Here is a 20,170-nt window from a genome sequence, read left to right on the forward strand (position 1 = left end):
ACCTTGAGAAGAACTTGGCCCAATTTGGGATCTTTAGTTTTGTTTTGCCATGGAGGATTTTCCCTCCAGTATATACCTTTGCTGCACATCTATTTCAATAACCCCGTGCAAAGGAATTTTGCAGACAATCCCTTATTAAACATATTATGGTCACATCATACTGGCTTGCTAGAGCAAATAATTTAAAAAAAATAATCAGCCTGAAATAAATGTTTATAAAAGTAGCACAGCTGCACATATTTGTTACAAATGCAAGACAGAGTACTGAAACTTTTCTATGACTAACCCTTTAGTGTCTCTATGACAGCAGCAAATTTCAATTGAAAATGTCAATGAAAACAAAATAATGATAATTTTTCCAACAAATTCACCTCGTATCTTCAGGCTCCTATATCAGTTAAATTGTTTGCTATTTTATATATATTTTAAAAATAAATATAACTCATTCTTACACAAGTTTACTCTATTTCGGGGAATTTTCATGCTAAAATGCCACATTACAATATAGACAGACTAATAACTGTTACTGCATTTACTTGATTAAAGCATTAAAAAAGTAGATTAGGTGTAAGAGTGCCTTAAAACAGTGAAGACATATGCAATTATTACTGAAATGTACAAATCCTGCAGCTTCTGCTGAAATAGTTAGAAACATTTACAACTGTCTACAAGAAAGAGAAATAACATTTTTTCTTTTACTTTGACTTCTTGCTATTTTGGCAAGTAAGATAAAATATATTAGCCATTCCATCAGATGGCTGGGGAGAAAAACTAGCTGTGATGAGGAAAAATGAATTAAAGGAGCACTAATAAAGATTATCTATGAAAGAAAATAAGGTCAAAATTAGAACTCTGCAATTTAAAGCCACCTTTCAAAATTGCAAGCTGCTTTGCCCAATGCTAAAATCCATTCATTTTACTAATCATGCAATCAACCAATCTCCATTATCTCCAGAGCTGGCTATAAACATGCTATAGACTGGGGTGAAAGAGGGAGAGTGTGAGGTTGAGAGACAGAAAGAGGGAAAGAAAGAAAGCAAGAAAGAAAGAAAGAGAGAGATTACTACACCCAGCCTTTTATAAAGCCGTTTCTTTCATTATAACAGGTCTTTTCATCCCAGTGACACAGAACCTTTAAATTTGGGCATAATGCTCCAGTACAGTACACAGCTATAGCTTCAAATGGATTTAGAACCTGCTCCAGGAAAAAAACAAACTCCCTCGCCTGACACACAAATTGTTTACGATTCATTAAAAAGCAAAATTGCATATCCCAGTGCTGGCAGCTGAGTCCATATGGGTGCAAGGGGTATTCACTCATCTCTTTGTATGCTGGCAGTACCAAACCGAAGTTTAGCACTGTGCAGCTGAGATTTTGTGCAGCCAGACGATGCATGAGGTAATTTTCAAAGCTTTATTTGTCTTTAAAACATTAAAATCTGCTCTCTAGCTTACTTTTGATGAAAAGAATGTGGCAAATGGGATGAGGTTTTGGGGGGGGGGGTAAAAAAAATCTATTTTTGTTGCGTGTTTTAGATTCATAATGTATGAAAAACTGCTTATTACTCCATCAATAATTGAAACTTTGTATGGAAATTATTTGCAATTAACACATCTATTGTAAAGATCTTGAATTATTCACTTCAGCTAAAAATAACGTCTCTTATCTACCAGAACTTCTACAAAAAAAGGCTATTTAAGTGATTTTTTTTTCTGTTAGAAAATAAATGGTGTTACATTCAAGTTTAAGGAGAACTTTCTGCAATGTTTAATCTAAACAACAGCATGTGTGGTTATAAAACTGTTTATTTTTAGGCAAGTGCATTACTAAATGTTTCCAGGATTTTTACATATTATATTCACAGCACTAAAACATCTGTGAAATAGATGTGACTGAAATGAAACTTCCTTGGACACTTTCTCTAGAGTGCTAATAACTGCCTAGTAACATTTGAGGATACTTATTAAATAATAAACACGGACGTACCTCATCATAAAAGCAGCCGATAGACAATAAAAGAGGAGTGGTAATAAAATATACAAATGGCTTGGAATAAGGCAAAATCACAGCATATATAAATCTTGTGGCTAAAACAGGTACTTGAAAAATTTTGTTTTGAAAATGATAAGTAAAAATCAATAGTCTTATTTACAGGGGTTTAGCAAGCTAAAAAAAGTCACATGAATAATCAACAGTTTATGTGCATGCAAATACCCCTTCCCCCTCCAACTTCTCCTGGCAGAAAGTCTAATTGGAAAATCAGTACTATAAGTAAAGTGGTTAGCCTTCCCTAGTCCCATTAACCAAACACTGCATGTTACATTTCACTGGCAACCGCTGGCAAACCTCTAATAGACGCTTAAAAAAATTAAGAGTTTAGAAAAAAAAAAAAAAAAACAACGGAAAACCCCGAGCCCAAACACCTTTAAATACAAGCCACATGATATACACAATGGCTACCACCAAGCTGCAGAATAAAATCCTTCCGGATCTCACTTTTAAAAGTCTTTCAAGTCCTCTGAGGTCTTAAACTTTCCAAATGATACCAAAATTGGTCCGGGGCGGCGAGGGGGAGGGAAAGCCCCCGACTTGTTTCAGCGTATCATACAATGAAAGTGATCATGCCTTGTTTTGTAATTCCACTCGCCAGTCCTTTTTTAACTGATATCTATGTGAAATGAGCTGAGGTTCACGGTCCAGTTAGGAGCGGATAATACATTCATTGTCCTGGCAGCAAACTTTTCCTCTCACTGGAAGAATTCACGCTTGCCACAAGAATAATAATTACAGAAAACTAAAAATGCGCTGCTAACGAATTAATCCCTAACGGACAACACGCTAACGAGGGCAGTAATGATTTGAGGACTCTCTTCCTCGCAACAGGACTTGCATCTTCTGCTACAATGGGCTATTGTGCATCCTCCTAACTCACTATACCTCTTATAGATTCAAGATGTCAAAGGTTGTCTGGCCCGGCTGACCATGACATGCTAGTTAACTCGTTCTACGGAGCACGTTGGGACTTTATTGAAACTTTAATTGTGCCCAAAAGCAGCTAGAGCCAGACTATGTGGGATCTGTAACACATGGCTCCAGGTCAGCACAGCCCGGGAACCTGTTCTAAGGCAAACAAGCGGAGGGAAAAGTTAGATCGGGGTCTCGGATGAACGGCAGCACCTCGCAAACCGCGCTCCTCTCACACGTGATGATTTTACACCACGCCACGACCGCACCGTTTCCAGGCTTTTACAGGGATCGACTCGCTTTGTAACAGACTGAACTTTCCACCTTCCCTTTTTACTAAATACTGCATGCTAAAAAATGCACGCGCACACGGACGCTGGAAAGCAGCAGATAAAATAAAACAAACTGAGCGTTAGGCGACCGACTGAGACAAGTTACTCTGCACAACAAGGCTTTTTCAAACTACTTCTTTGCATACTTTTTTTTTTTTTTTTTTTCCCTTAAGGAGAATTGAAAAAGCTTTCCTCTGGAAACTGTAGTGCACATTAACAGTCTCCTGTTACACAGGGGAAAGCACACAAGTGGGACAAGTGTGAGGTTGCTCTACTGAAGAGTGTGAAAAAAATCAAATGTTAATTTGATAAATGTGAGGTCTGGGACATTTTGTCAAAGAGGGAGGGAAAGTAGAAAAGGGAGAAAAAAAAAAGCAGCCCTGCTGCCAACTCACCATCCACCAAGTTCTGGCCGAGATGTCGTAGCAGAGCTGCCATTTGATGGAGCCGTCGGAGGTTTTCCCTGCCATTATGCTGTCAGCAAGCTTCATCTGATGCTAACTCACGGGAGATAAGACACCTAATTGAGAAAACATTTGCACTGGCATGTTGGGCAACATGTAGCCCGGTCCATACCATATGGAATCATGGGTAAAAAAAAAAAATCTCCTTGACAATGAACCAATCTCTCACAGACCCAGTGGCAAGGTGAAGTGGAGATGAAAAGTCATCTGCTCCTAGCACTGTCTTCTCCTCTCTCTCTCTCTCTCCCTCTCTCCCCCCCTCTCACTCACTCTTTTTTTTTTTTTTAAATAAGAACCCACTGCTCAACATCAAAGAGAGGCGGTCAAAATTAGGGCTTCATCACTCAGATGATTTTGGTCTGCAAGGTTTTTCTTTCCTCTTCTTTATTTTTTAAGAAGAATAAAGAGATTTAATAGGACAAAGGCAGGTAGTGGACTGTGGAGGGAGATCGCCACAGGCTATTAGCCTAAAATTTCTGCTTGACAGATGGAACTGCTTAGAGACTATCATGCAATGTTTTGGGTGTTTTTTTTTTTAAAGACTTTCAGTCTGATTCAGTATCTGTTTATCGCAGCTACTTTTCGCATGTACGTGACTGGGGGGGAAAAGACAGAGCAAAAAAAGAAAAAAGATTGCGTCTTTCTTTCTTTCTTTCATAATGTGCATATAATAATTAAAGCAGCGAAAGGCAAAACAAAAATATAAACTGTCCAAGTTAATTTCTCGATCCAGTGATAGACTTTTTCTGAAGGAATCAAATGATCTTTCATGTTTTTTTGAGACGCTCAAGTTTTGGCTATTTATTGCTTCTTGATTTTAGATATCAGATCTTATAGATATTATTTGAATGAATGACTTTTCATATGAAGGTTCAAAGTGCCCTCTAAGAGCTGAACAGTCCCCTTTTCATAGATTTGTAAAATATAATTTTGCTACAATATTTTTTAAATGTGGTTTTTAATGTTACATTTCTTAATGCCATCAGGTGACAGCTGCCAAACTCACAGAGGTTTGTTTCTCCCTCCTGCAAAACTTCTCTGCCACATTCAAAATTTTCTTGAGGAATTGACAGATAACTTGGGAAAAGACAGCCCCAAAACAAACTGCTTTGAAAAGTTATGAAATCATGTTATTGTCTGATTTTAAAATCTTTTCCTGACTAGCAAAGCCAGAGATAATAATCGATTTTCTCATCTCATTTTCCCACTTCTCCTGGTGCACTGTAAACCCAACTGAAGTATTACTTTTGTGACAGCTGACTATTAAGCAGGCAGTGAATGCTTTCCATTTAAATCACCCCGCTGTGTCACACGGAGCGACGGTTGCTCGGCTGTGACCACCACAGTCCCTGACAGGGCACTCCAGCCTATACAGTAGAGCCTTTCCTCAAGTGCTCGAAAAAATGAACTTCTGAACTGGCAAACACACTCTCACCAGGAATATTTCTTAGGGCTGCGGAGCTATGGCTGATACAACTCGCTCACTCAGAATCAGCTACACTCCACAAATCTTTTTGTGATTTGGACACAAGAGGAAAATGTATTAAAAACATCCACTCGATTTTAAACAATATTCGTTTCTGTTTGTGTGAGAAAGAAGAGCTTGTGGGTGCACAATTCTTGTTTGGATTATTTTGTGTATTAACTGTTGTTTGACTATTTGGCTACAGCAAAATTGTAATTCTGAGCTACACAGATTACAGAACTGCCATTCAGTACAGGACAGAACTAACTTTTACTGAGCTTCAATAATACCCTTGCATTTCTGTGATGTGCCAGATGATAAGCAAATGATTTAGTGTAAGCATGAACTGCTAGTGTAATATGCAGGAGTTTGGGGTTTTTTTGCCCCAGTCTTACAATCTGTTTGGATTACACATCAGTGAATGATCTATGCTACTACAGCATCCCAATTTGCAGTTTAGCTCCAGATAGCAGGTACAATCCCACTGCTATTTACAGGAAAGGGACTGACTAGCATGGGAAGTGTTAAGTTTTATTTTGAGTCCAGAAAAAAAATGGACACTGTGCCAGGAACTGTCCTTGCTCTGGCTAGCCAAAGTATTTATTGTCTTCTGTTTTTGCAGGTTTGCTAATACTACCTGTCCTTTCAGTCTCACTGCTTATTGGGAAAAAACCCTCCCTCTCCAAATAGTCACACAAAATATAAAACAAAACTCTTAGTAACAATCAGCCATTGAATTGGTGTCAGATTCAATTTTCTGCTGCTCTCTCTGCTCCTACCTCTCAAACCCATCATCCTACCAGGCCTGCTTATTATTTATTTAGTATTTCATACTCAGTTGTGCTGCATGTAATTCTGGGCAAGTTCTGATAAATCTGTATTCTATATGGGGTTTTAGCACCTGATGTAGTTAGAGATCTACTGACAAACTTTCTCTGAATTGCTGTATTAACCACTTCTTCCTATACCAACATATGATTTTACCTCCCAATATTAATTGTAAACACACCAACTAAATATTTTTTTTAGAACATACACTTTTCAGATTATGAATGACAGAAGCATGAAACCATTTCCTTCCTGACAGCGGAGTGGTTATGTGCAAAGAAATGAGGAGTGCTGTTGGTTAACAGTGTTTTAAATTCAGAACAATTAGGTGCAGTTAACTTTGCCATTGTTCGTTCTGATGCTGGGGATGGTGGGTTCTTACCCGTAGAGCAATTACTCCTTTCATAAGCGGCTGTTGTTAATAGCATTAAAACAAGATTAAATACAACATGTTAAATATTGCAATTATTGTGGAAAATAAAATTATTTGGTGAGCATAATGGGGAGCAAATCAAGCATTTAACATGATCCAGGAAATGCTACTCCAAACAATTGCATTTGTTTTATGCAATTTTTCCCCTTTGATTGCTGACAGATGCCGTTTTGGAAACAAACATCTAAGTAGTTTTCCTTCAATCAGGAAAAAAACCACACACCAGAAAATGGCTACATGTTTTGAATTTAACTCTTGTCAATCAGCATTCTGCACAACACTCCCTGTGAATAGTGCTGGGACAAAACGATGCCTTCCAAAGACTAATAAGCAACAAAGATATTTGCTTCTAAATCAGATCTGTTCCAAAGGAAGAGAAAGCCTTCATGTGGCATCGACATTTGTGCAGATACAGCTGCAAAATAAAAATGCTTGCAGTATAGAGTGGTATTTCAAGTTGGAAATAAGTTAGGTGTGTGTGTTGTGGGCTGCAGGAGATTTGTTTTCTGACAGCTTTAGGCCTCAAGCAATGCACTGAAGTACTTGCCAGTTTCTCTCCAACTTCCTACTGGAGAAGTGGCCAACTATCCACAAATAATTTGCTTAATTGTTGAGCAGAGTTACCTGCCACAGCTCACACAGCACAAGCAAGCCCCTCTATCTTCCCTTAGCCACAAGTTTGGATGAGGATATTGTTGTTCCTATCAAGTGCACGGAACCAGGAAAGGATGCTAAAAAAAGGCTAATAAAGTATATTGATTCAGATGACTGTATCAAGCTGGCATTTTACAGTCTACTGGAAACCGAATGCATGAGAGCATTAGAAATGTTGGCATAGTGGGTGGCTTCTCCAAATGTTGGCTTCTACTGTTCACATCGGTAAAAGAAACGCGGCAGAACTGCGGGCAGTTCCCAGTGCCAGACACATCTTTCGGATCTTAGACCTTGTTATTAGATTATCTATTACTTGCATGGTACCCACTGCTCATTAACCCTCTCTTTGTTCCCTTTACCTCCCCCTGCTTCTCCAGTTGCAATTGCTCAGAACCTTTTCAGCTCATTGCAACAGTGATTTAGATCTGTTCCTAATTTTGGGGGCGTTTTCCTTGGGAAGCCTCAACTTCGATGAGTTACAAGGAGGATTTCCTTATCTCAAACAGTGACAATTAATTCAAGAGCCACGTGAGAGGAGGCAGTTGATTTTTGGGTAGCCTCTGAACTGATGCAAAGTTGCTGACAACGAGTATGCTCTAGCTTTTGGAAATCCTGTAATCCTGGCTCCAATCAAGAGGATCTGCTGTTGCTGAAGGCATAAACAAGGAGAGAAGCAGCATGTGACCACTGCTGCTGCACCTTCAAGGACTCCCAAGCCAAAACCAGCGCAATGGTAAAGCTTCTACTGGTTGCTTAATGTTACACACACATTTTGGATGATTTTCCTGAACCCAGGGAAAGTAGTCCTTTGCCCTCTGCAGGAAAAGTTGGGTTTGGACTCTGCTTTTCCCCCTGTAGCTCTGTTGCGTGTGTTTCTCCCTGCTCCCCTCTCACTCCTCTGATTTTCTTCCTACCATCTGTATTCCCCTTTTCCCTCATCTGAAACAAGCATCAAGATCTTGTTTCTGACAGAACGGTCTGTCAATATGGAAACACACTGACATCACAGACAGTGCTGTGACTTCATGTCTGAAAGAAACAGGAGGAACAGATGAAAGGACTGAAGGCGAAGGAATGACACATACAAACATTTTTTAAAAATTAGTAAAAATTATTCCCTATCAAACCAAAACACAAAGGAACATAAACCAGATTTATTTTTAAGTCTAAATATAACCAACTATTTCCTAATCTGTGACCATAACTCAGTTCAACATTTCAACATGCTCTTCATGCATGATATCTCCCTGTCCCCCACCATGACCTCAAGAAGGACTGAGCAGGGTGTTTAAAAAAGCCAATATCAAGCATATATTGAGATAAGCCTTTAGAGGGAAAGGAGGAATCATGCCCTGGACTAATCTGTACCATCTAAGAAAATGTAAATTCATATAATTTGAAATGAAAGTATTCTTTCAAATCACAAAGTGAGTTTGGATGCTGCTGGATCAAAGGCATCATTGCCTCATTGGGGTGGGGATACAAAACATACACAGAAAACACTGAGTGCGCAGGGGTGGAATACCGTACTATTATTTTCTTTTTTCTTCATAGAATTAAATATTAACAAAAAGGACCAATGATTATTTCTATTACTAGCACAGGGTTTTTTTGTAGAAGAATTTAGGAGGTGTTAAAAGCCCTGCATTTCCTTTACTATTTGAATTATGTATTTTGGGTTTCAGCTTTAGAGGGCATGCAGAAGATGCCGCTTTCCTGCTATCTCCAGAGCCACTGCAACCCCTTAATAAGGAGATTCATAACTAGTAGGAGAGGAGCTCAAGAAAACTAAAAGGTTAATATATTCTAACTAGATGTTGGGTATAGAATGTCAGATCTGTCAAATTTCATTACAGTTTGGTGCTCAATGAAAAAGATTTGATTTCTTTTGCCACTGTCCTACTATGTTCAAGTCACACAGTGCCAGCAGCAACCAGCCAACGACCACAGGCTGGCACTGAGCGGGCCCGAGTGGGAAGCCAGCCGCAAGGACCATCTGTTTCCGATTTCTAGCGAAGCCAAGATGTGCAGTGAAGTGCATTCCATTCACCCAGCCAGCCTTCTCCCTGCTCAAGTTATTAGTGTTACAAGTGAAATTATCTTTTCCAAACAGCGGGGGAGCTATAATCCTTATGGAACAAGGCTTTTAAAAAAGGGAAAAAAAGAGGAGGGGGAAAACAAAAAAGAAAAAAAAAAAAGACAGAAAAAAGGCCCCCCAACACTCCCCCCTCTTCAAACATCTTTTGTCAAAGTTGTCGATGACACTGTTTGTAAATTTAATTGCCATGTTCACGGGTTTTATAATTTTAAAAGATGTTTTATTAAGAACTATATTCTCTTAGGGAAGAATGTGTACGTCAGTTCATGGGCTCTAATGTAATAAACCATTCAAATATATTTAGAGGGTTATTTATGAATAAAGTTAAAAATGACAAGATGAATGCTCATTTAAGTCTCTCTAACTTGAAGTGCCTTGAAAAACATCATAGGTTTAGAAGTATAATTTAAAGTGCGAATGCATAAACAGCGCTAATTACATGCTACTTACATTGTTTCAATATGTAATGCATATGTTTAACCTCGCAGAGGAAGGATTGGTCTTGGCACAGCAATCGTGGGGATTTAAGGGTATGCTAAACTGATAACTGTAGAATGAGCTCTGACACAGGATATTGGTCTCCTACTGTTACCTAAATGCCAGGTGAAACCAAAGGATTTATAGGAGGGCGAGTGAAAAGGGGGAGGGGGGAAGAAAAAAAAAAAGGATACACAATGAGGTGAAACTGAGAAGTTTATTTTCAAAGGGGGAAACATTTATCCTTTGACACCATTCCATTCCGGTGACTTTATTTCTAATATACCATGAGATTAATGATGTGGCTAATGTCATTGTGTCTGATGAACACTGGCAGAGCTGTGGAACAGTTGCTCCCCTTACTATTATTGGACATATTTGTAAATTGGCATCTATATGATGAACTCATTCTGTGTGCCAGCCAATTGGAAAAAATCTTATTCAGGAGGATAGAATTTTCATTTTTCTATTAAATTCTATATGATAGCCAGTTGGTTTAAGATTGGCTGATATAATTTTTTTTAAAATTAACAATGTTTGATAGTTTTCATGTCATATGATAATCTCAATATGACTCTTAGGCAAATCAATTGTAGATAACTAAGGAAATAAGTTATCATGAGGAAAAAGATCCCTGACATACCAGAGGTGGGGCAGTATTTAAGTCTTTGCTTAGGGAGGGCACAGTTGCTGAACATGGCCATAATGATTCACTATCCCATCCCTAAAGGACTTATTCATACATAAAAGTAATCCCATCTTAAATTAAAACCCAGAAGAGCTTGTTCCATTCATTTTCTTAGTCCTTTTCAAACTGTTTTTACAGGTCTAAAACTATTTTCATGAGTGGATGATATAACACATAAAATGCAACTGTTGAATCACTTGAAACCTGATTATGAGATGAGCCCCTTCATTGGGTTTTATTTTTTCTCTGTATTTCAGAGGTGCAACTGGACACTGATAATCTCTGTTCCAGGACATTATCTGAGCTATGGCTAAGCTGATATTAACACAAATCATAACCTCATTCCAAATTTTTTGTGTATCCAGAAACATCTGCTATATCTGCACACGTTGCCCAACTTTAGGATGCCTTGTTTTGCCATGAGTAAAATACATTTCATGCTGTCTGATGTTGTGAGAAGTAACCCTTCAGTATCTCTCCATGCAAGCTTGCTTCCATGTAGGTCAGGAAGAGAGGGGTGCAGAAGGACCCAAAGAACTCAAGTGGAAACTGGGGGGATTGCTTCAGCCAGCTTTTATATTTGAAGAGAGTGAGGCCAGCAGGTGAGAATGCAGAAACTCTGAACATTTCTGTCATTAACTTGTTCAGCCACAGGATGCTGAGTGCCAGTGCTTGCTAAGGCCATGGCTCTTTGTGCAGGCACAGGCAAGGGTCACTTACCAGTTTGTAGATAATGCCACAGGGCTACTTTTGGATTCAAATATTGAAGACTCACATGCTCTAGGAAATTAATCTCTGAATTTATCCTTTTGCTTTTACTTTCTCTTCAATTTTTGGATAAGGATTTGCTACAAGTGGTTCATAGTGGAAAATATTTTATTGCTAACCAGAAAGGACAGACAAGTCCTCAAACCTCTCTGGAAATGGCTTTCTTGGACAAGATCTACTGAGTTCAGCAGTGCTGGTGGACATTCAGGCAGCAGTGCTAAATCAGTGCCTTTTATCATCTACAGCTACATTGAAAGACTGAGACTACTCCTTCCTAATGAGAGACTTCTGTAACACTCTCTGCTTAGGGCTATTCTTAAGGAATAAGGAATCCAAGACAGATGTAGCAGTGACCATCATGTTACTCTCAAAGACCAAATCCCTCAGAGCAAAGGAAATATGAACAATTAAAACAATAAATACACTGAATCATAGGAATTTCCAGTGCCCTCACTTCTAACTCCAGCTCCACATTACTTTGTAATTATTGAGCCATGAATAAGTAAATCCTCTTTTGTTTAGAGAACAAGATTAAAATGCTACTAATATTAAAACCATTCCTGTTTGTTGGCTCATACATCTATTTAAATACCTGCCAATTTCTTTGCTTTACCTCTTGAGTGTCACACTTGTCCTCCTGCTAATACCAGCTGACTGGCAGCCAGCAGGCTGAGCGCTGCAGGTAAATACCTAGAGAAGTGCTTTGGCAGGGCTGAGCTCTGTGTAAGCAAATTTTACATCAAGTCAGGCATAATCTGTTGAAGTGGCTCTGGATTACTGAATATTTAACAGTAAGATAACACTTTTGTGACTGTAAAGACATATTTACACTCCTGTGTAATCTATGGCACTGGACATCACATTACGGAAGAGAAAACTCTGAATGAAGCTCATTCAAAACACATCACTCTAAATACCATTTTTTCCACCCTCCAGTTAACTGATCATGGAGACAAAGGAATTTTGGAGATGAAGTCTGTAGCATGTAGGTCTTCTGGTGTGGCTCCTAATATTTTTTGAAGCAGGTTTTAAAAATCTGCAAGAAACTTAGCTGATAGTAACTAACATACTAAGAAGAGCAAATATTTTTCAACTAATCAAGTTGAAAATTTGCCATGCGTTTAGAATTTATGAAACTTGATTACTTCACATATTTGAAAATCAAGTCTTATTCAACACACAGTGTATTGCCAGCAAAGAGGGTGTTATGTAGAAATTATTTGATATTTTTTCTTGTATTCACTGTATTTCCCATTAAAACAAGACAGTATAACAAATGTAATTATTTATGGCCTTAAGTCTGAAGACCTGATTTTTTCCTTGTGCTAAAGGACCTTCTTTTGCAAAGCTGGCTGATAGATATGAAAGAACTGGTTGACATTCTAGAAAGCAAAAATAGAAGGATGCAGGAACTGCAGAGTGTCCCTTGATGCATCTCCATCTTTTCCCAATTCAGGGATCCACCACTAAGAAAATGATGCTTCTGTCTATGAAGGCTCCTTTAGAGGGGGTTCAGGGCCAGGTGCATTCCTGAGAGTGGGTAAAACAGGAGGTGGCTCTTTTCTGGCCACCTCACCTGTCCCTTACAGGATTTCTTGCTTCTCTGTGCTGGCAGGAGTTTGCATAAACCCAGAAATGAATCTGGACGCTGCTTTTATCATCATAGATGTCACTTGAGGAATAGCAGTGAACTTGTCTCCATGCTTGGAATCAAAAGTGCTCAGTGCTGAAAAGCTCAGGAATTATTTCAAAATGTACTTTGAAACCTTCCTGGTGGGAACAGCTGGAATTTGTGTCTGTGTTACCAGCTCTAATACTAGGAGCACAAACACAAGCTGAGTCACAGTGGACGACAATGCTGCTGACAAAATGTTTTAAACTGCAAACTAAAACAACAATGGGATTATTTATGGACTGCAACTCTTATTTTAATGTCAATAAATGTACTGGATAAATTCCCCTTCATTAGCTGGAAACCTCAGAAGGAAACAGAAATATTCTGGTAAACCACAAGCTTGTTCTTAGCAAATAGATGGCTGCATTTCCACTGCCGAGGCATAGCCAGACTGTTTCTGCACTGGGATAATAAATCTCTGGGAGTGAAAAACAAAGTCTATAAAAGCAAGACCTCCAAAGTAAGGGTGTGAGACACATGGCCCTCAAGCCTCCAGAGGATGGCATTAGAAAGTATCAAGAGTAGAGGTTTTTCCTTTTTATGAATGGAAAACATGTTTTCCAAGAGCTACCATTCAACTCAAAACAAATGGTTGGAATGAGTCCCTGTCACTATGGGAGGTGTTTGCTCTCTTATCTACTGGGCTGCAGGCAGCCCAGACAGAGGAGTTGCTTTGATTGCTGTGTGCTGCAAAATAGAAAAAAAAAAAAAAAAAAAAAAAAAGGACGAAAAGCACAGAAGTAATGTGTTACACGTCCCTGATTCCTGAGATATCTGAGATGCAGAAGGAGCAGTTCTTTGTAATATCTGACTCCACAGATATGCATCAAGCCATGGCATACACCAAGTACAGGGTGCTCTAATGCTTCCCATCCAACCTCCTGACACTTCACTCCTGCTGGTCCTGGAGAGAAACAGAGGACTCAGAATTGCCCCTGGGGCTCTCCCATCATGGGAGAAATGCCATCAGATCAGCTGAGGTCATCTTCCCATTCCTTGAGAATGCTTTTCAGGGGCAGACAGAACAAGGCACAACATCTTACCAGGTAATACTGGTGTCTCCTCATGTTTCTGGAGTGAATATTTTCATGTCAGGATGGAAAATCCAAACATCACAGTCACAGATTGCTTTTTTGTTCTGCTCCTCAACACTTATCTGTCTTTATTTTTCCTCTCTAAATCTGTGCTTCTATGTCTTATCCTGCACCTAATGGCTTGTAAGCTATTTCCAAGATGGAAAATGTGGTATTCTCTTATCTGTGCAACATTTTGTTTATTTATAGCATGACACTAATGACACTTTGAATTTGCTTCTGAGTTTTTTCTTATTGTAAAGACAAGGCACACAAACAATTGTGTCTGGGTCTAAGTACAGTCTTAACCCCATTCAATTTATTTTAGATGCTGAGTCCTCAGGAAAAGGGACCAATGACTAATAAATCAGGTGTTTCTTCCTTCACCTACTGGGATCAATAAGAAGCAGGAGAAAAAAGTTCTTGTTTGCATGAGATAACACAGACAAACAGCACCATGTAGTGGGTAAGAGCATATTTCAGGCTCTAACCTTTGCGCAGAGGCTTAGCTTATTGTGGTAACTTGTATTTCAGCAAGACTAAAAAACTGTTTGCTAAGAAGGGAATACAAGGGTATGAATATGGCTTGCATATACTTGGAGGGGATGTAATCCCCTTTTTACTGAGCAGTTTATGTAAACCTATACTGAGTTGGGCTTCCAAACCTACAGTATGTCAATGTGTTCCAGATGAAGCAGAAAGAGAGAAGGGCAAGAGAGCTCAACACCTTTATGCACAGTCCTAAACCCTCCAATCAGAAATGGATGGTACTTTGCCTAAAATGTCTCCTTTTGTCTTTTAAATAAACAGAAAATCAGATTCCTCCTTGTAGTTGCTTCACCTAAGAATATAGTGATCACCTTCCTAAAGGGAAACAAAGCTCATTACAGCTTATTTGTGTTGGGAAACCAGTGCTCTGGTGCATCATTCAAACCATTATTCCACAGTGGATTAACCCAGACAATACTTATCAAAAATGTCACACCACAAATATGAGCCAGGAATACATTACTGGGAAAGCTGCCTGGACCAATGTGAAATTAGAGAAAATGGGCAAGTATTACGTATCAAACAATGCAAAACACTTGCATAGACTATGAACATACATCACTCTGCTTTTATATTAATTTTAACCAAGAAAAAAAAATTAAAAAACAAAACTGCATCCCTCTTCAGTGTCTCATCAGATTGCATTATTCTGACAGCTCCACAGGAATCCAGTGACTCTGCACTCATATTCTCCAGTCATGCTTCTGCCAGCATTTCCCTGACAGTAGTTGCATGTTTCCATCCTCCCTTGGGATGGGACACATTGCAAGTCCCATCCTCTCACCTCTGCACATCCCCTTGTCCTACTCTTTCTGCACTTCATTGTTTCTCAGACCTGCAGTCATCAGTTTCCCCAGTCTAGATCACCTTGCTCAGCAGTCTTAGCTGCACTCTGCAGCAGCACAAACTTATCCCATAGGTAATCCCATCTCTCCACATAGCCACGCTTCTGCTCAGACCTCTCTTGCTCCACAAATGGCCTCTTTCATTCTCAGAGTATTTCTGGTTTCTTTTTCCTCCCACTTCCTTCTCTAACTCTCTTGCCCTGCCCCACTGGAGTTCTCTGGTCATTCCCACACCCACCTCTGTGGCAATCTACAAGTCAGAAAATACTTGATTCATCCCTCTTAGCTGGGACAATATAACACAAATATATATAGAGACAGACAGAGAAAGCCAGATGTGTTCACTAACCCCTGTGCTTTTTGCCTTCTAACGCCCCAGATTATTTGGAGCAGGGATCTTATTAACTCTATTTATACTGCATCTAACACATAGGGGCCATGAATGGGGATTTGATTTCTGGACAATTTCATTCTAGAAAGTAAATGTTATGCTAAATAAATCCTTAGAGAAAAGATACTGGTAAAATCTGTCTTGTTCTAGGATTTAATAACAAATGTACTATTTGGTGCATAATAGGCAATTCATTTTGCTATGCATTTACTCTATTTAAAACATAAAGCACTTAAGGATATTTGGAGTATGCAAGACTATTAGAAAATCAATTTCTATTCTGGTTTATAGCCTAACCACTTAAAGTCTTAATTTGCTACAATTCACTTTCAGATATTCTGACTCGTTAAAGTGGATCAGCTACCTCCTGAACTCTGGTTATATGCTTGTTAGAGCTAAACTATTTAATTATTGTCTACCACATCCACTCTCTCCACTTGCTTAGTGCCTACATTTATGCATTTACAGCATCAGTTCAGGTTGTTTGCACTTGCTCGAGAACCTGCTGCCTCTTTTTCCAGGGTTTGGAGGAGGGAGGCTTTGGTTTCAGTGAGGGCTATCCCATTCCACTTGACAAATAAACAAACAGCAGAGTAACTGGCAGGAAGTCATGTCCCCTTGGTGAGCAGGGCTCCAGCTCATCAGAGGGCAAACCAGGCAGCATCATTTTCACTCCAGCACAAAGTGTCCATTCTTGATTCCTTGACCAAAGGAAGCAAAAGCAGAGGGACAACGAGAACAGCACATCTGCAGGGCTGGGTTTCACAGGAAGTTATGCAGCTCCTCCACAGATAAGTTTCACTGAAGAACAAAGACTGATTCTGTTCAATGCTCCGAGAATGCTGCATTGTACCTGGACTGAGCTTTTCATTCCTTGAAAATGAGGCTCAGAGAGCAAAATCTAATTTCTTCCTCAACCTTGTTTAAATTAGCTGCACGATTTTCATATCAGCCCTCTACTTACCATATGAAAAAAAGCTTAAAAGACACCCACTCTTCTCCAACTAAGTTTACATGTTTTATGTATTGATTTTAGCAGACTACACACAAGTTGGTGCATCCAAGATAAATGTCAGAGCAACAATGACTAAACCAGTTACGTGAAACTTAGTCTCTGATATAGAGCTGCCTTAAAGCTTAAGAAGCAAAATATTTATGACCAAGAGCAAGACAAATAGTGCAATAACACATTAGCAGGCAGTATTGTCACTGATTGCAAACATATTTTGAGCTTACATATTTCATGTACACCCTGACCTCAGAGGCATTCTACCCACTACAATTGGTTTTGCAGCAGCTCAACATTTACCAGGAGATAATGAGGTGTGTTTTTGAATGATACAAGCAGCATTAGATGTAGTGGGAGACAAAAACACGATCATATTAAAAGCAAATAGCAGAGCAGATTACCTCTTGCCCTCTCTTTTAGCTTGAGCAGCATATTCCAATAAGTGCAGAAGAAACACTGTCAAGTATTTCTTTATAGTTTCATTTTCTTTTTTTTTTAATCGACATTGCTTGCAATGCCCTTGCCCTCTTTAAAAGCTGCAGAATAAAATTCATTTCTCAGTCAATTTTGTACTCTCTCCCTCAGCAAAGAATGACAAGGGATAAAAAAAAGGGTTCAAAACTTCACCCCCTTTCCAAGAGAAGAAATAGAGATAAAGGTTAAAGATAAGTTTTCATCAAAATTTAAAGGAACCATAAAGTTCAAAAGAAGGTCATCTGCCCTGCTCCTAATTATTGCTCATGTCTACTGTGCCCAGCTGCGGGAAAATAGTGGAGCATTTTATAGCAAACCATCACTAATAGTAAGCACAGCCTTGAAAATTCTGCTCTTTAAGGAGGGCAGTAGGATCTTTTCTCAAAATATTTCTAGGGCACTTTTGGAGTAGAAGTTTTGAAACGTGAGGAGAACAAGGTAAGAGTGGTCTGGGGAGGGCCCTGGATCTGAGCAGTATCACTAAGGCAGCTCAGTGATGCAGATCCCAGGAATTCCCCTTGGTGGCTGCCTGATCCGGAGTTGGGCTGGGACTGGAAGCAAAGGCTGTTTGTGCTGGCTCAGGGACTGGGAGCCCCGCGGGGCAGATGGGTTCACCTGGGAAGGTGGGCTGGAGGCTGCGTGTTTACTCTGGCTGGGTGCTCCAGAGCTGGAAGTCATCCCCGTGAAGGAGAAAATATCCAGAGCCCCTGAATTTATAGGTTGGCAGCCTCAATTTTTTTTTTTTTTTTCCTTAACTGGAGTAGAGAAACTGCCTCTTTGTGGTTATTGATAGAAATTTTCCTTCAGTTTCAGGACTGATAAGATTATTATTTCTTCTGTAACTTAAAAAATCATATTTCTGCAGTCTGTTATTTAAACACTTGACCCTTGGTGCTCTCTATCACATACAGGGTTAGCATAAAGTTTGAACATGGCATTCACAATGGTGCACATTTCTGTACTAAACATATAATTTACATGCACTGTCAGTCCAAATTTGACTTAATCACTTTCTCTCCTTATGTATTGCAAGTCCGAAAAACAGCAGCACAAGGAAGAAAGGTTTCACGTGTCTACCTCCCTTCCCACCTTTCAGCCAGCAAAAGTGATTCAAGTTAATTGTATGACATCACAGCAGTAATTACTCTCCAATAATAGTTTGCTCCCCTGTGTGACAGTGGGCATTTGGGTCAGCAGGTGCCATAATGGCAGTGACAAAAAAGCTTTGCCTGCATCTTATCTGTCCTTCCTGCAAACTTCACCAAGCTTCCTTCTTTTATCCTTTTCTTTAGGGATGCACAGGAAATCAGCTCAGCTCCCCAGTACACCGAACAAACTGATTTCTCCAGCCCCAACTCTGATATATTCATAACGAATCCAGAAAGAGTCAGAGACTGATTCACAGCACAGCTCCAACTCCGTTACAACAGACAAACCCCAGCCTGCAGCTGAAGTTATTCTTTTGCCAAAGGAACAGACAACTGCTATTCAAGTAAAGGTAGCACATGAACTTGAGAAAACTGTTACATAAAATCACATTTTTCTACCTCTGGGGAGAGAGCAGCAACTGGCAGCTGCTCCAAGATGGCATTTTCTGATCCCACCTCTGATCAGTGCAGTGGACAAAGCAAAGCCACTGCCTCCTGCTTCCTCCTGTCCCCCTCCAAATTCCCTGGACAGCCAAAATGCTGTGGATGTGTGAACAGTTCAGGAGCAGCAGCCTGGCCAGCAGGTGAAAGAAATGACTCCCACTACATACAGAAAATAGTCATGAGAAGACACATGGTTTGGGAGAGGGAACTGCGATGAAATGCCCTCTGAGCAACTGGGCATGGATCTTTTCCTTTCCCTGAGTGTCCACCAAACTGTCTGATACTTTGCTTTTTGAGAAGATATGCAACTCAGAACGCATGTCATTCATTGTGTCCAGCAATAAACAAAATATTTAGTGCATTTTTAATGCTGTAAAACCATTTAAAAGACTTTTAAACCTTCCACTGTGGGACAGAATTAGAATTGTTTTGCTATCTGCAACAGGCCTAGCCTCCAATCATGTAATTAAGCAATCACAATTTGCAAAATTGGTTTGTTTGGTTCCCACACCACACAAATACTGATAAAAGCTTTTTTGTTTGTCAGTGCACTGTAACTTACAGGTTATGAACAACACCATTTGGCAAATTTGGAGCTTGAAGACCATGTCCACATCTCCCAGTGTTTTCCCCACACTGGATTCTTTACTCAGTGTGCACTTCATGGTTCCAGTGGCTGCATGTACTGAAGTAATGTAGCAGCTACAACTTGAAATAAAAGATTTAAGGCTTGTTAAGCATAAATGATTTTTTTCTTTCTGTATGGGACAGAAGCTTATACTTCCTGCAGCCAATTACACCATCTTTAACCACTGCAAGGGCTCATAAGCAGCGGCATATGCAGAGTGACTGGCTGCATTTTGTAGCTCAGTTCTTACAGACACAGACACGTGTCCTGCAGACCAGAAGCACCATATGCTCCAGGAAGAAAGTGCTGGGGGCTTCTGCACCATCCCATGTACTCCTCCTGTTCCTCAGAATACCCAAGTGCACTGAATAGCCAAAGCTGTTCATGTAAGAAGTGTGCACCTTGTACCTATGGGAATTTTTTATTCAGCAATAAATGTACTATCTGTACCAATAACAACAAAAACAAACAAAACCAGAAAATCATGTGATCATTTAAGCAGGTTCCCTGCAAGATTTCCAGCAGAAACTTTTGGCACTACCAATCAGCCAAGATTTCTATTGCTGAAACTTTCATCCTTTATGAAAAGAACCCCCTAGATTACAAGGGAGAAAAGAGAACTACACCAGAAATACCTAAGGCAAGGAAAGCCAACATTCTCTCACGGGTTTTCCAGACAACCTAGCAGCAAGGCAACTCTTAAGGCCCCACAGGACAGTTCAAAATGCATATAAAGATTTTTGCTTGCTGTCAAACACACCA

General features: G+C 39.6%; 1 protein-coding gene and 1 long non-coding RNA gene across 12 annotated transcripts in view; one reads left to right on the forward strand and one right to left on the reverse strand.

Moving 5' to 3' along the window:
• NFIA (nuclear factor I A) overlaps positions 1 to 3,994 on the reverse strand; it is a 349,636-nt gene extending 345,642 nt beyond the window's left edge. For 3 of the 11 annotated variants that reach the window (XM_021542512.3, XM_021542543.3, XM_021542494.3), the window contains exon 1: positions 3,693 to 3,993. In XM_021542512.3, the coding sequence (XP_021398187.1) occupies positions 3,693 to 3,788 (96 nt within the window). In that variant the 5' untranslated portion in view covers positions 3,789 to 3,993. Of the gene's footprint in view, positions 1 to 3,692 lie in introns of all 11 variants that reach the window. The other 8 variants (XM_077785322.1, XM_021542570.3, XM_021542485.3 and 5 more) reach the window with 5 other exon arrangements.
• Positions 1,127 to 19,522, forward strand: LOC110477143 (uncharacterized). The gene is made up of 2 exons (XR_002466538.3): positions 1,127 to 1,399; positions 18,481 to 19,522. It is a non-coding gene; the product is annotated as an uncharacterized LOC110477143 (long non-coding RNA).
• Positions 19,523 to 20,170: the final 648 nt, after the last annotated feature.

This window comes from Lonchura striata, chromosome 9 (genome assembly GCF_046129695.1).
Source record: "Lonchura striata isolate bLonStr1 chromosome 9, bLonStr1.mat, whole genome shotgun sequence".
In the NCBI taxonomy this organism is placed as follows: Eukaryota; Metazoa; Chordata; class Aves; order Passeriformes; family Estrildidae; genus Lonchura; species Lonchura striata.